The sequence below is a fragment of the Dermochelys coriacea genome, chromosome 4 (assembly GCF_009764565.3).
Source record: "Dermochelys coriacea isolate rDerCor1 chromosome 4, rDerCor1.pri.v4, whole genome shotgun sequence".
Classification (NCBI taxonomy): domain Eukaryota; kingdom Metazoa; phylum Chordata; order Testudines; family Dermochelyidae; genus Dermochelys; species Dermochelys coriacea.
In genome coordinates, this window is record NC_050071.1 from 24,779,610 (window position 1) to 24,795,484 (window position 15,875).

General features: G+C 42.0%; 1 protein-coding gene across 10 annotated transcripts in view; it reads left to right on the top strand.

The window, feature by feature from the left end:
* Positions 1–15,140, top strand: part of SMARCAD1 (SWI/SNF-related, matrix-associated actin-dependent regulator of chromatin, subfamily a, containing DEAD/H box 1) — a 90,338-nt gene extending 75,198 nt beyond the window's left edge. For all 10 annotated transcript variants that reach the window (XM_038399597.2, XM_043512611.1, XM_043512612.1 and 7 more), the window contains 10 exons: positions 991–1,126; positions 2,119–2,256; positions 2,608–2,703; positions 8,667–8,784; positions 8,990–9,111; positions 10,243–10,431; positions 11,679–11,797; positions 12,631–12,813; positions 13,643–13,752; positions 14,573–15,140. In XM_038399597.2, the coding sequence (XP_038255525.1) occupies positions 991–1,126; positions 2,119–2,256; positions 2,608–2,703; positions 8,667–8,784; positions 8,990–9,111; positions 10,243–10,431; positions 11,679–11,797; positions 12,631–12,813; positions 13,643–13,752; positions 14,573–14,634 (1,273 nt within the window). In that variant the 3' untranslated portion in view covers positions 14,635–15,140. The remainder of the gene's footprint in view (positions 1–990; positions 1,127–2,118; positions 2,257–2,607; positions 2,704–8,666; positions 8,785–8,989; positions 9,112–10,242; positions 10,432–11,678; positions 11,798–12,630; positions 12,814–13,642; positions 13,753–14,572) is intronic.
* Positions 15,141–15,875: the final 735 nt, after the last annotated feature.

Genomic DNA, 15,875 nt, shown 5'->3' on the forward strand with positions numbered 1-15,875 from the left:
TAATGTGAATTTTTTGAGTCAAAAAATCTGTGTATTTCACCCTCACAGAATTCTGATGGCCGTAAGGATTTTGCTCAGAATGTAGTAGACCAGGGGTGGGCAAACTTTTTGACCTGAGGGCCACATCTGGATATAGAAATTGTATGGCAGGCCATGAATGCTCACAAATCAGGGGTTGGGACCAAGGGTTTCAGAAGGCAGGATGGGGATCAGGGCTAGGGCTGGGGCAGGGGGTTGAGGCGTGGGGAGGGGGGCTCAGGGGTGCAGGCTTCAGGCGGCACTTACCGGAGGCAGCAGCATGTTCCCCCTCCAGCTCTGGCACGGCCAGGTGGTTCTGTGCACTGCCCCTGCAGCTCCCAGAAGCAGCGGCATGCCGCGCCCCCCACTCGTCCCTGGCTCCTACGCAGAGGTGCGGCGCTGGGCGGCTCTGCATTCCGCCTTGTCCATAGCCGCCACCCCTGCAGCTCCCATTGGCCACGGTTCCCGGCCAGTGAGAGCTGCAGGGGGTGGTACTTGGGGTGGGGGCTGCATGTGTCCCTGGCCCTGGCTGCCCATACACATAGCAGCCGGAGGGGGGACATGCTGCTACTTCCAGGAGCCGCACGGAAAGCCCCTGACTCTGCTCGCTGGCTGGAGCGCAGAGCGGGGCAAGTCCCTGACCCCGCTCCCTGGCGGGAGCTCGAGAACCAGATTAAAAGTTCTGATGGGCTGGACATGGCCTGCGGACGGTAGTTTGCCCACCCCTGTAGTAGATATTGAAGTTCTATATTGAGAATTGATTGATTGATTGATTGATTATGGAGAATATCAGCTTCTTTTTTCGTATTCTGTAATTGTCAGCTCCAAACTGTTTTGTGGTTGGTCTCTTTCAAAGATACTGCTTATTGGGACATTATCATTTTGTTTAAATATCTGTGTCTGTTTAAATTGCAGTATATCCTGGGTTAACAGAGGTATTGAACAGTCACATATTATGTATTCCTCTGATAGGTATAACTCCGCAATTAGCAGTGCAGATGATCGTAGTCTGTTTCGCCGTCTGAAGCTTAATTATGCAATCTTTGATGAAGGTCACATGTTGAAGAACATGGGTTCTGTACGCTACCAGCACCTAATGACAATTAACGTAAGAGATTTTTTTTCAAGTAGTCCTACCCTCCATTTACTCGTGGGGGCACAATGAAATGGGCTGAAACAAGAAATAAAATTTTTAATATAAGGCATTATATGTTTCAAATTTAGGAACACGATTGCATGCAACTAAATGCCAGTCTGGATATAGAACTGGTTCCTACTTTGGTAACTGTAAACGGAGATATATTTCCCAACTAAATATAAAGCATCTTATTCTTAAAGGATCTTTCTAAGGTAGTAGTTACATTTTAGAATTTTGCTTGATTTCAAAGTATTACTGAAATATAAATTATCTAAGATGCAATAACCATCTGTAAGTAGTTCTCAAACTATAGAAAAAGAGATTGTGCCAAAATGATAGGGTAGTTGGGTGTGTATGAAGTGTTTAGTACTCAGGTTAATATAAATCATACAAATTAAGACTTTGTAAGAGGCATGTGTATGCAATTCTGAAAAGAGACAATAATTATGCTGATGAGCTGTTTGTTAAACTCTTTGAAAACATGCCATGGTCTAAAGTTGGGGGAGGAAGAAACATGAGGATTTCAGGTATTGCTTTTCAACTACAATTGACTTGAACAGAAGTATATAGCAAATCTCATGAGGTAAACTTCCAACTTAACCCTTTCAAAAAGTTGCAGTCTACCCAGCGTTTCTTGTAGAAGAAGCAAAATATGGCTGTAAGACAGATTATCCATTCAGAAAACTTGAGGCATGTTACTAGGTTGGGCCATGGTGAAAATTTCCACGCGACATGCTCTGCTTATTTTGTTAATAAGCTAACATCACTGGAAACTAGTCTATTTGATGCGTATCATGGGCATGAAATATATGGTTGGAAAAAGGGATAGAACTGAATGCTAAATTCCTGTCTTCTGTGGCTTTTTCAGCACAAAGCTAAGCTGTTCTTTAGAAGGAAAATGATAATTCCTCTGGAAGTCATGTCATGTTGTTTTTGTGACTTTTTTCATATTGGCCGAATAGGCAAAGAATCGTCTGCTGCTAACAGGAACTCCAGTTCAAAATAACCTGTTGGAATTAATGTCTCTGTTGAATTTTGTCATGCCACACATGTTCAGTGGTAGCACCAGTGAAATCCGGAGGATGTTCTCTTCAAAAACAGTAAGCAGTAAAAATACTTTTTATTTCAAAGCATACTTTCATTGCTGTAAAACTCCTTTTTTTATAAGGTTTGGTTTAGTTATTAACCTGTTACGGGACCTTGATACACCCTTGAAAACATCACTTCCATACAACTAAACCAAATGGGTGAGATTGTATTGTATCTCAGTTTCCCAAAACTCTTGTAAATTTTGGTTACATGAGACCAAAGGAGGGCACTTTTTCCCCTCTCTGGCCCTTGGGTGATTGTCTCTCAGGTTGGAGCATGCAAACTAAGTAATAATAATGGTATTATAGAGTTGAGAATTTTCATGTTATAAAACTTTAAATTTTTTCTCATATTTTTCTTAGAAAGCTGCTGAAGAACACAGTATATATGAAAAGGAGAGGATAGCTCATGCGAAGCAGATCATAAAGCCGTTTATCTTGAGAAGAGTAAAGGATGAGGTAAATCTGTTTCCTTGCAGCTATGCTAATGAATATGAAGTGATGTTGTAGCTGTGTTGGTCCCAGGATATGGAAGACAGGTGGGTGAGGTATATCTTTTATTGGACCAGCTTCTGTTAGTGGAGAGGACAAGCTTTCGAGCTTCACAGAGCTTTTCGTCAGGTCATTCTGTGAAGCTTGAAAGCTTATCCCTACTCCATGAACAGAAGAAGATCCAATAAAAAATATTACCTCACCCAACTCGTCTCCCTCAATGGATATGAAACATTTTTATTTTTGTAATGTAAAATGTTGAGAACTCAATTTTAGGAAACGTAATAGCAGTGAAGGCATTGAAAATTCTTATAGTATATGCAAGAACCTGTAAGGGTTGAGTGTCATTTTCTTGAGCCTCTGTCCCGTACCTTAGACCCAATCAGTCCACTTTTCTTCATCACCAGAAATCTACAACTCCTTCCTAGTCATCCCACCCCAAAAAAATGAGGCTTGAGCTACTTTTCTTCTTCCATGAGTTACTCTTCTGTTCCTGTTAGAACTTTACTTTTTGCCCATACTGCTTCTGGTGCTTATTGTTTCCTGCCTCTTTCTGTTTACAGCATTGTAACTGATTGTCCTGATGGCATCTCTGAGATTTATTGTACTGTTAAGCTGTAGCCACCAAATGAGTGGCCTCACTTATCACAAAGTCATATTGTGCTTCACAGTAACATCGTTTTAATCAAAAGATTAACTGCATGTATACGGTATAGCTGCAACTGTGGATTTAAAGTATCTTGGAGTCCTCAAGGCCTTCTTTGTTCTGTTTAAGAACCCAAAGACTATTAGAGTGCTTGGTTCTGTCCCTGGTAGAAGTAGCTTGTCACTGGCCCCTTCCATCTAGAATTGCCTGCATGTAAGAATTGAACAAATTTTAACAGTATTAGCATTCTGAAGTGTAGAAATTTGATCCTTATCTTGCTGAGGTTTCTTCTTTCCTTGTTTTGTTAATGTGCTCCCTTCACTGCTTAGTGTCATCTGTTAATAGTTAATCAGTTATCAGGGGGTAGCCCTGTTAATCTGTATCCACAAAAGCAACAAGGAGTCTAGTGGCCCCTTAAAGACTTCTAGCGACACCGTCAGAGGACCCAGCCACATCAGCCACACCATCAGAGGCTCATTCACCTGCGCGTCTACTAATGTTATATAGGCCGTCATGTGCCAGCAGTGCCCCTCTGCCATGTACATTGGCCAAACCGGACAGTCCTTATGTAAAAGAATAAATGTACACAAATTGGATATCAGGAATGGTAACATACAAAAGCCAGTAGGAGAACACTTCAATCTTCTTGGACATTCTGTAACAGATTTGAAAGTAGCTGTACTTGAACAAAAACACTTCAGAAACAGACTTCAAAGAGAAACAGCAGAACTAAAATTCATTTGCAAATTTAACACCATTAATTTGGGCTTGAATAGGGACTGGGAGTGGCTGGCTCATTACAAAAGCAGCTTTGCCTCTCCTGTAATTGACACCACCTCATCTATTAGTGGGAGTGAACTATATCCAGCTTGATCGAACTGGCCCTGTCAACACTGGTTCTCCACTTGTGAGGTAACTCCCATCCCTTCATGTGTCGTTATATAATGCCTGCATCTGTAATTTTCACTCCATGCATCTGAAGAAGTGGTGTTTTACCCATGAGAGCTTATACCCAAATAAATCTGTTAGTCTTTAAGGTGCCACCAGACTCCTTGTTGTTTTAGTTAATCAATGAACCCTAAGCAGAGATTTATCTGATAAGTAGGAAAATACTTTCCAAATATTTTTAAAAATAGTTCTTTAGCTTCGCAGTCTATCGACTTGTCTGTGAGGGGAGGGCTCCTGCCTCATACTGGGAATGAGGGGCGATCAACAGGTTATCTCAAGTGCTTATATACAAATGCACAAAGCCTTGGAAACAAGCAGGGAGAACTGGAGGTCCTGGTGATGTCAAGGAATTATGACGTGATTGGAATAACAGAGACTTGGTGGGATAACTCACATGACTGGAGTACAGTCATGGATGGTTATAAACTGTTCAGGAAGGACAGGCAGGGCAGAAAAGGTGGGGGAGTAGCACTGTATGTAAGGGAGCAGTATGACTGCTCAGAGCTCCGGTACGAAACTGTGGAAAAACCTGAGTGTCTCTGGATTAAGTTTAGAAGTGTGTGCAACAAGAGTGATGTCATGGTGGGAGTCTGCTATAGACCACCGGACCAGGGGGATGAGGTGGATGAGGCTTTCTTCCGGCAACTCACGGAAGCTACTAGATCGCATGCCCTGATTCTCATGGGTGACTTTAATTTTCCTGATATCTGCTGGGAGAGCAATACAGCGGTGCATAGACAATCCAGGAAGTTTTTGGAAAGCGTAGGGGACAATTTCCTGGTGCAAGTGCTAGGGGAGCCAACTGGGGGAGCGCTTTTCTTGACCTGCTGCTCACAAACCGGGTAGAATTAGTGGGGGAAGCAAAAGTGGATGGGAATCTGGGAGGCAATGACCATGAGTTGGTTGAGTTCAGGATCCTGACGCAGGGAAGAAAGGTAAGCAGCAGGATACGGACCCTGGACTTCAGGAAAGCAGACTTTGACTCCCTCAGGGAACAGATGGCCAGGATCCCCTGGGGGACTAACATGAAAGGGAAGGGAGTCCAGGAGAGCTGGCTGTATTTCAAGGAATCCCTGTTGAGGTTACAGGGACAAACCATCCCGATGAGTCGAAAGAATAGTAAATATGGCAGGCGACCAGCTTGGCTTAATGGTGAAATCCTAGCGGATCTTAAACATAAAAAAGAAGCTTACAAGAAGTGGAAGGTTGGACATATGACCAGGGAAGAGTATAAAAATATTGCTCGGGCATGTAGGAAAGATATCAGGAGGGCCAAATCGCACCTGGAGCTGCAGCTAGCAAGAGATGTCAAGAGTAACAAGAAGGGTTTCTTCAGGTATGTTGGCAACAAGAAGAAAGCCAAGGAAAGTGTGGGCCCCTTACTGAATGAGGGAGGCAAGCTAGTGACAGAGGATGTGGAAAAAGCTAATGTACTCAATGCTTTTTTTGCCTCTGTTTTCACTAACAAGGTCAGCTCCCAGACTGCTGTGCTGGGCATCACAAAATGGGGAAGAGATGGCCAGCCCTCTGTAGAGATAGAGGTGGTTAGGGACTATTTAGAAAAGCTGGACGTGCACAAGTCCATGGGGCCGGACGAATTGCATCCGAGAGTGCTGAGGGAATTGGCGGCTGTGATTGCAGAGCCCTTGACCATTATCTTTGAAAACTCGTGGCGAACGGGGGAAGTCCCGGATGACTGGAAAAAGGCTAATGTAGTGCCCATCTTTAAAAAAGGGAAGAAGGAGGATCCTGGGAACTACAGGCCGGTCAGCCTCACCTCAGTCCCTGGAAAAATCATGGAGCAGGTCCTCAAAGAATCAATCCTGAAGCACTTAGAGGAGAGGAAAGTGATCAGGAACAGTCAGCATGGATTCACCAAGGGAAGGTCATGCCTGACTAATCTAATCGCCTTTTATGATGAGATTACTGGTTCTGTGGATGAAGGGAAAGCAGTGGATGTATTGTTTCTTGACTTTAGCAAAGCTTTTGACACGGTCTCCCACAGCATTCTTGTCAGCAAGTTAAGGAAGTATGGGCTGGATGAATGCACTATAAGGTGGGTAGAAAGCTGGCTAGATTGTCGGGCTCAACGGGTAGTGATCAATGGCTCCATGTCTAGTTGGCAGCCGGTGTCAAGTGGAGTGCCCCAGGGGTCGGTCCTGGGGCCCGTTTTGTTCAATATCTTCATAAATGATCTGGAGGATGGTGTGGATTGCACTCTCAGCAAATTTGCGGATGATACTAAACTGGGAGGAGTGGTAGATACGCTGGAGGGGAGGGATAGGATACAGAAGGACCTAGACAAATTGGAAGATTGGGCCAAAAGAAATCTAATGAGGTTCAATAAGGATAAGTGCAGGGTCCTGCACTTAGGATGGAAGAATCCAATGCACCGCTACAGACTAGGGACCGAATGGCTCGGCAGCAGTTCTGCGGAAAAGGACCTAGGGGTGACAGTGGACGAGAAGCTGGATATGAGTCAGCAGTGTGCCCTTGTTGCCAAGAAGGCCAATGGCATTTTGGGATGTATAAGTAGGGGCATAGCGAGCAGATCGAGGGACGTGATCGTTCCCCTCTATTCGACACTGGTGAGGCCTCATCTGGAGTACTGTGTCCAGTTTTGGGCCCCACACTACAAGAAGGATGTGGATAAATTGGAAAGAGTACAGCGAAGGGCAACAAAAATGATTAGGGGTCTAGAGCACATAGAATCATAGAATCATAGAATCATAGAATATCAGGGTTGGAAGGGACCCCAGAAGGTCATCTAGTCCAACCCCCTGCTCAAAGCAGGACCAAGTCCCAGTTAAATCATCCCAGCTAGGGCTTTGTCAAGCCTGACCTTAAAAACCTCTAAGGAAGGAGATTCTACCACCTCCCTAGGTAACGCATTCCAGTGTTTCACCACCCTCTTAGTGAAAAAGTTTTTCCTAATATCCAATCTAAACCTCCCCCATTGCAACTTGAGACCATTACTCCTCGTTCTGTCATCTGCTACCATTGAGAACAGTCTAGAGCCATCCTCTTTGAAACCCCCTTTCAGGTAGTTGAAAGCAGCTATCAAATCCCCCCTCATTCTTCTCTTCTGCAGACTAAACAATCCCAGCTCCCTCAGCCTCTCCTCATAAGTCATGTGCTCTAGACCCCTAATCATTTTCGTTGCCCTTCGTTGTACTCTTTCCAATTTATCCACATCCTTCCTGTAGTGTGGGGCCCAAAACTGGACACAGTACTCCAGATGAGGCCTCACCAGTGTCGAATAGAGGGGAACGATCACGTCCCTCGATCTGCTCGCTATGCCCCTACTTATACAACCCAAAATGCCATTGGCCTTCTTGGCAACAAGGGCACACTGCTGACTCATATCCAGCTTCTCGTCCACTGTCACCCCTAGGTCCTTTTCCGCAGAACTGCTGCCGAGCCATTCGGTCCCTAGTCTGTAGCGGTGCATTGGATTCTTCCATCCTAAGTGCAGGACCCTGCATTTATCCTTATTGAACCTCATTAGATTTCTTTTGGCCCAATCCTCCAATTTGTCTAGGTCCTTCTGTATCCTATCCCTCCCCTCCAGCGTATCTACCACTCCTCCCAGTTTGGTATCATCCGCAAATTTGCTGAGAGTGCAATCCACACCATCCTCCAGATCATTTATGAAGATATTGAACAAAACGGGCCCCAGGACCGACCCCAACGGGCCCCAGGACCGACCCCTGACTTATGACTTATGAGGAGAGGCTGAGGGAGCTGGGATTGTTTAGTCTGCAGAAGAGAAGAATGAGGGGGGATTTGATAGCTGCTTTCAACTACCTGAAAGGGGGTTTCAAAGAGGATGGCTCTAGACTGTTCTCAATGGTAGCAGATGACAGAACGAGGAGTAATGGTCTCAAGTTGCAATGGGGGAGGTTTAGATTGGATATTAGGAAAAACTTTTTCACTAAGAGGGTGGTGAAACACTGGAATGCGTTACCTAGGGAGGTGGTAGAATCTCCTTCCTTAGAGGTTTTTAAGGTCAGGCTTGACAAAGCCCTGGCTAGGATGATTTAACTGGGACTTGGTCCTGCTTTGAGCAGGGGGTTGGACTAGATGACCTTCTGGGGTCCCTTCCAACCCTGATATTCTATGATTCTATGATCCTATGACTTCTATTCTTAGGATATGATCCGAAGTCCACTATGGTCGGTGAAAAGACTTCATGATTTTTAATGGTCTGTGGATTAGGCCCCTAAAGAGTTGCTCTTAAATACACATTGTTGCAGTTCACCTTGTGGGCAATGCACAATTTCAAACCATTCATAGTAATGGTTATTCACTTGAAATGTTTATCTTGTCTCATCAGGTCCTTAAACAACTACCCCCGAAAAAAGATCTTATTGAGTTGTGTGATATGTCAGAGAAACAGGAACAACTGTACTATGATCTCTTCAACAAACTGAAGAAATCTTTTGACAGCCAGGGTATGTGAGGGTCTGGTTGTTTTTCCCAAAATGTCTCTTAAATTGTACTAAGTTTTTGATTTGTGGAAATATCAAATGCTTATTAAAAATAAACATATTAGCTTTGAGAAAACTCAAGTCATAGTTGCATAGATTAAATGTTTAATTTTTTTATTTCATTAAATCAAATATGTGGAAATGATTGCAATATTTGTTTTGGTCATAGAGAAAAACTCAGAAATGGGCAATGTCATGATGCAGCTTAGAAAAATGGCAAATCATCCTCTCTTACACCGCCAGTATTACACAGCTGACAAACTGAAGATGATGTCCACGCTTATGCTCAAGGTAAGCTCATAGGATTCACAAACGTACTGTAACTTCTCTGCATTCTTCTTTTCAGGATCTTGAATGAAGATGTTTGGATGCCAGTCACTTGATTAGAAGTACATATTTGTGAAACTTGATTTCTTTAGATTTTTTCCAGTTGCATCTATCCAATGCCCAGATTGCACTGAAGACATTTTAAAATTTGAAAATAAACTTCCAGATTAGCTCTAAGATGACTTGATTAGGAGAAGACATTTCTGGCCCCACATTACACCCCTTTTCGTCAGCTCCCTCATTTTCTCAATTGATCCTTCTCCTTATTCCATGAAAAGCTTGGGAGAACAGTTGGGTCTGCCAGCATTTCCTGTAGGTCACCAAATGTGGGCTGTGGAGAACCGAAGTGGGAAAAGCATATGTACATGAACTGTCACTGTGTTTTGGATTAGATCTCTTTCTAAAATAAAAAAGTTAAGAACCAATCTGAAAATATAATAGGCACCTTAATAAAAGTATAAATGTAACCAGATTTGAATGTGCACATGTCCGCTGCACCTGGAGCCTAATGGGGGGGGGGACTCCAAATGGGTGGTGATGTAGTGTCTCTTCTCCCCCTCCTTTCCCGCTCCCCAGTCTCCCCTTCCCATTTTTTAGCTGTGGCTCTTTTCCTTTCCTCTTTGTGCCCAGGCATTACATCCCTCTACCCGCACTACAACCTGGGCAGGGCTTCCCATGTTTTCTACCACTCATCCAGGGATTGGACTCCCCAGGAAGGAGTATTTCTTCAAGGGAAAAGGTCTGACATAGGGATAAAAGGTCCCAGGGTTTGAAGGTGTGTGGTTGGTGGCTAGTGAAGTAAAAAGTCTCCCCAGTAGTTCTTCATAATTCAAGTTTCTGTAGAATCTTACCCCAGATGACAGGCATCAATCCTCCAACATCTCCCATAAACAGAACTTGCAAAGTTAGTTTTGCATTAAACCCCTATGAACCAAATTAGTGTGTGTGCACAGGCCTAGTTTCTGATGCTTTTGTTCTCTGCAAAAATATTGGATGCAACTGTAGTTGCATAGTCTTACTGACTCTTAAGGGAATAAATAAATAAGCCTACAGTGGAATGCATTATATTCACTTTGTTACCTTTTTTATTTTTAGGAACCCACGCATTGTGATGCCAATCCTGACCTCATCTTTGAAGATATGTCTGTGATGACAGATTTTGAGCTGCATTTGCTTTGTAAACAGTATGCTAGTGTCAGTGACTTTAAGTTAGAGATGGATACAATTTTGGATTCCGGAAAATTTAAAACACTAGAGCGCATCCTCTCTGACCTTAAAGAAAAGGTTTGCACTAAAAGAGTATTCTAGTTTAAATGTCTTCTGATGTTCACAACTTTGTTTACCACTGATTTACTGAATCCCTATTAACAAGCAGCTTTTACATGTTAACTTGATTTTTCTATAGAATATTACAGGATATCTTAAGACTTTCTGGCACCTATTTGATAGAACTGTAGTGCTGTTCCGTGTCTCACATGCAGTTGATTTAATACGGGAAATTGCAGTCCTGCAAAAGTATTCAAACAAGTGTGTTTAGGGTCACTCGGTGTTCAGTGCTAACAGTAATGAATCCTATTGCTTTTCTGAAAAAGCTGGTTTTTTACCTTTTATACTAATGAATGGGATTCAATATGATAGTGTGTGTAAAACTGTGCAAAAATAATATCTAAAGTTTAGGGAAAACAAAATGTTTTCCCCTGTTTCCTCCAATAATTAGAATATTCATCTTGGAACACTACCATAGTCTCTTAAGGTATGTCTCCACAGCAGCTGGGTAGTGTAATTCCTAGCATGGGTAGACGTACTTGCGCTATCTCCACTTGAGCTAGCACACTAAATATAGCAGCGTGGCCATGGTGGCATGAGTGACAGCTTGGACTACCTGCCCAAGTATGTACACAGGTTGTTGGGTGGCATTCTACTCGGGTGGCTAGCTCAAGCCTCCACCTCTGCCATTGTGGTCACTCAGCTGGTTTTAGCATGTTGGCTCAAGCAGAGCTAGGAAGGAAGGGCGAAAATGATGATGGATTACAAAGACAAGATTATGATGATCTTATGATTATGATTTAGGCATTTGTATGGGTGCCTCAGACAGTAATGACCAGCAAGGCTGTCTCTTGCCTGTTGCGAGGAAAACAATTTAAAAATAAATCTATTTTAGTAAAAGTATTCCTTGTGAGGGTTTTGTGTGTTTGCAGTTGCATCAATAAGATATTTTACTGTATTTAACTGCTAGTTAACTGCCCAAATTACGTAAATGTTCAAATTTGGATGCCTAAAGTTAGTAATCTAAATATATGTTTTGGCACCTAAATAAAAGTGAACTGTTATTCTGGGATGCTGAACACCCCACCTCTGATTGAAAGTAGACCATTTTTATTTAAGTGCCTAAATATGGATTTTGGTGGCTGATCTAGGCATTGAAGTTGGAAAATTTAGGCCCAAATGTATAGTGCAAATAAGTAAGTTTCTAATAAAACATTTATGTAATTAATGTCTTCCCTAACTCACTTCTTTTCCTCCTTCCCCAGGGTGATAGAGTTGTATTGTTTAGCCAGTTTACTATGATGCTGGACATTTTAGAAGTTCTCCTAAAACAGCAACAGCACCGATATATTAGGCTGGATGGAAAGACACAGATTTCTGAAAGGTAAGTAAAACTTTCTTTGCATGAGGTGGGAATAAGTTAATGAAGATGTGCCGTTGTTTTTCCCACAAAGTTGAGAATTTCAAGTGTAGACACTCACTACAGCAATGGGAGGGGTTCTCCCATCATGAAGTTAATCCACCTTCTCCTTAAGAGGTGGTAGCTAGATTGACGGAAAAATTGTTCTGTCAGCCTAGCACTATCTACATGTGGGGGTTAGTTTAACTAGGTTGCTCAGGGATGTTGATTTTTCACACCCCTATAGCTGGATCAACTTAACTTTTGAGTGTAGACCTCTCTGTCCTTCCACTTGGCTCTCCTTTCTCCACTAAACCAAATTTGAGTTTCTTGTCTTCACCGGTTGGTCCCCTGATATTCTCCTCTTTCCTATCTTCCCTTTGTTTCTTTAAGCATCGTCCTCTCCTCTCTCTCACAGATGCCAGTCAATGCACTCCTTGGCTTCTTCCACAATCTTCTCTATTTTTTCTTCTGTCACCTCCTATTTGTAGAGTGCCCTTCTGAGCTGGTTTGGAAGGCCACTAACCTCTCTTCACTCAATCTTCTCCTCCTTAAGACCCTCTTTAGCCATCTGATAGTGATTAGGATGTGTGGCTTATGGGAGTAATGTATTTTTACATGTAAATTGGTTGGGGCGGGGTGTATTTATATTAAAAACGTGGAATTGAAAAGAGATCTCTCTCCATCCTGACTGCTTTGCTTACATGTTGATTCCCCTTTCCCTCCCTCCCCCCCATTCCTCTGTCTGGAAAACAGCTATTGTAATTAACAAAATTGTTTTTCACAAGGCATGATTTGTGTATGCTTTAATTTTGTAGGATACATCTGATAGATGAATTCAATACAGATATGGGTATTTTTGTATTCCTGCTTTCAACCAAAGCTGGTGGCCTAGGAATAAATTTGACTTCAGCAAATATTGTCATTCTTCATGACATTGACTGCAACCCTTACAATGACAAGCAAGCAGAAGATCGATGCCATAGAGTAGGTCAGACCAGGTAAGTTTTTTTTTAATTAATATTACACAAACAAATTGAAGGAAGAAGTGTATGTGGTGTGTGTTTGTCTCTGCCTGCTCTATAGTTTGGAGATGGTGGATATTAGGGAGATGGAAGAAAAGAGACTAAAGATACGCCGGACCCTCGCTAGAACATGCGTCTATACAGTGCGAATTCGCATATAACGAGGTCACAGCCATGAATCCCAAATTTAATTACTTTAATTGGAAGTCACTTTAACGCGGTCTGCGTTATAACACGGTTAACGCGGTACCGTGCATGGATCCCAAATACCGCGTTCTAGCGAGGGTCCGGTGTATTAGAAAATATTTTGCTGAGGACAGTGGCAGGCAAGCAGAGGGTAGACAGAGTGCACATGGAAGAAATTAGAGCGAAGATGAACTGGGACTTGGATAAGTTGGAAAATGCATGTTTGAGGTGGGTTGTATGTGTGATAAGAATGGGACAAGAGCAATCAGCAAAGAAAGTATGGGAGAAAGATGGCAGCAAGAAAGGCCATGAAAGACTGAGGATATGGTGGAAGGACTGTCAGAGAAGTTGGAAGAAAAAAGGACCTACGAATTTGTGCCATGGACCAAAAGGAGTGCAAGGAATCTTGGACACCTCCTGTCCCTTGTAAATGGAAAAGAAGTGAAGTGAGGAAGTGATTGCACTAATTTGAGAGAGTTCGATTTTGGTAGGCCTTGGGTAGGCATGACAACTTTTTGGGAGGTATCAGGCTAAATAGCTCCAAATTGTGGACAGGAACAAGCAATTCTGAATTCACAGTAATGATATAAAGGACTTAATCCTCTTTTTTGTGTTTTAGAGAAGTACAAGTCATAAAGCTAATCAGCAAAGGGACTATTGAGGAATCTATGCTCAAAATCAGTCAGCAGAAGTTGAAGCTAGAGCAAGATATGACTGCAGTAGATTTAGGTAAGTCTTTATTACTCATATTAGTTGATGTCATGCTTCATAGCTGTTCTCTATATTAGTGGTTCTCAAACTTTTGTACTGGTGACCCCTTTCACACAGCAAGCCTTGGAGTGCGACCTCCCCTTATAAATTAAAAATACTTCTTTATATACTTAGCACCATTATAAATGCTGGAGGCAAAGTGGGGTTTGGGGTGGAGGCTGACAGCTCGCGACCCCCTATGTAATAACCTCACGACCCCCTGAAGGGTCCTGATCTCCAGTTTGAGAACCCCTGCTCTATATAGAACTAAATACATTTGCTACTTCTCCTTAAAGTGCAATTTTACTCTGAAAACTGAGTCCTTGGTGTTGAAAATCCAAACTGCTTCCCGTGTCCCCTGTTGCATTGTCACCTAGCTTTCTCTTAATTCTGCAATTCACTTATGTAAAATAGTAATTAATATTAAAAATACCACCAGATGTACTGTACTGATTATATTCGCTTTCCTAGTTAATTCAATAAAAACCTTAATTTTTATTTCACTTGAAGCTGCCCCAGAACTCACTACTGGAATATCAAATGCAGGGGCTGTGCTGTGGAATGTAAGTCCAACTTGCCTCTGAATACTCTGGGCATGATGGATGATTACAATTGATTAATCTTAGTAGTGAAAACCCAATGGTGTTGTACACATTGAAAGAGCTACAGTCAAGTCAAGGGGGGGGACTTCTTGTTGAAGTGTAAAACTAGACAGAGCCTTACTGCTTGGATCAACAGGATTTATTCGTGTGAAATGTTTTCATTAATGCAGCACTAATGCTTTGCTTTTATTCTGCAGGAGAAGAAGGGACCATTCCAGCAGATATAGCCACATTATTAAAAGCTTCATTAGGTCTGTAAAATGTAAATAAAATAGCTGTGGATTTTATTGGTGAGAAAAAGGCAATGTGGTACACCCATGGACTTTGACGTTACTGGTGACCATAAGTTTTATGAACATTTATAACTTTTTGTAATTCCTTTACTGTATTTCTCATGGTATTGGAGATTTTTAACACTGATAGAATTCTCCAGATGCTTGAAAACAAAATGTGTAAATGCCACACACATATGTAGTGCATAAAATGTTGAATAATCCATATTTTACAAAGCAGTTTTAAAAATGGGGACCTAGTTAGTGATCACTTTACCAGATCTGCTAATGCTTCAGATTTGTCAGTATTTTTGTAATTATTTCTACCTCCCAAATATATATAAGAACTGTCTGTTTCACTGGATAATGTGTGTAGATTTTTTTACATGTGCCTTATTTGACAATGCTCATGTCTGTTTATGCTTGTTTTTGTTCATTTTGAAGTACTGTACTGTTTTTGTATCGACTTGTTCAAATAAAATTGTCTAGATGACCAGGGTCGTCTTTTATTTGAAACAATGTTCTACTTTATCAGTAGGAACAAAATAAAAAGAAGCAGCTTTCAAACTATTTCAGATATTCTACTTTAACTGCTCTTTGCTTAACCAAATATTGGTAGTATTTCATTTGTACTGTACTCAGAACTGTGCTTAGAAACATGGATGTAAATACTGGGTTCCTGCCCTATAGAACTTTCTGCCTAAGGCCCTGATCCTGTAAAGACTTTATGCACTGAGAGTACTGGGTAGTTCTGTTCATTTGAGTGGGACAACTCAGTGTGTAAAATGAAGCATGTAAGGCAAAGATTTAATTAGGGACAGGGCACAAGTGAAATCAAAAACCAAGGTAAGGAGAAGAGAGGAGTCCTAACAGGATTACAAGCATAAATTTCTTTATTTGAAGTGGCATCTAAGATGACTCTAAACTTTGGGAACCCTCTGGAAAACAGTGCTCTTTGGAGGAGGCTATACAAATATTATGCAGCCCCAACCACCTCACTTGCTTCCTTGCTGCAGTTGGGGCTGGTCTTTACCTCCATTGACCTCTCCATGTCTGGGGAAATTTCTAGCATTTTGATCCAAACTCTCTTAATTTCTAGTCCCACCTAATAATTATTCTGGTTCATTAACTAGTCTATAAGGGTATGTCTACACAACAGCTGGGAAGTGTGATTCCTAGCTCTGGTGAGACATACACAAGATAACCTCTGCTCAAGGTAGAATGCTAA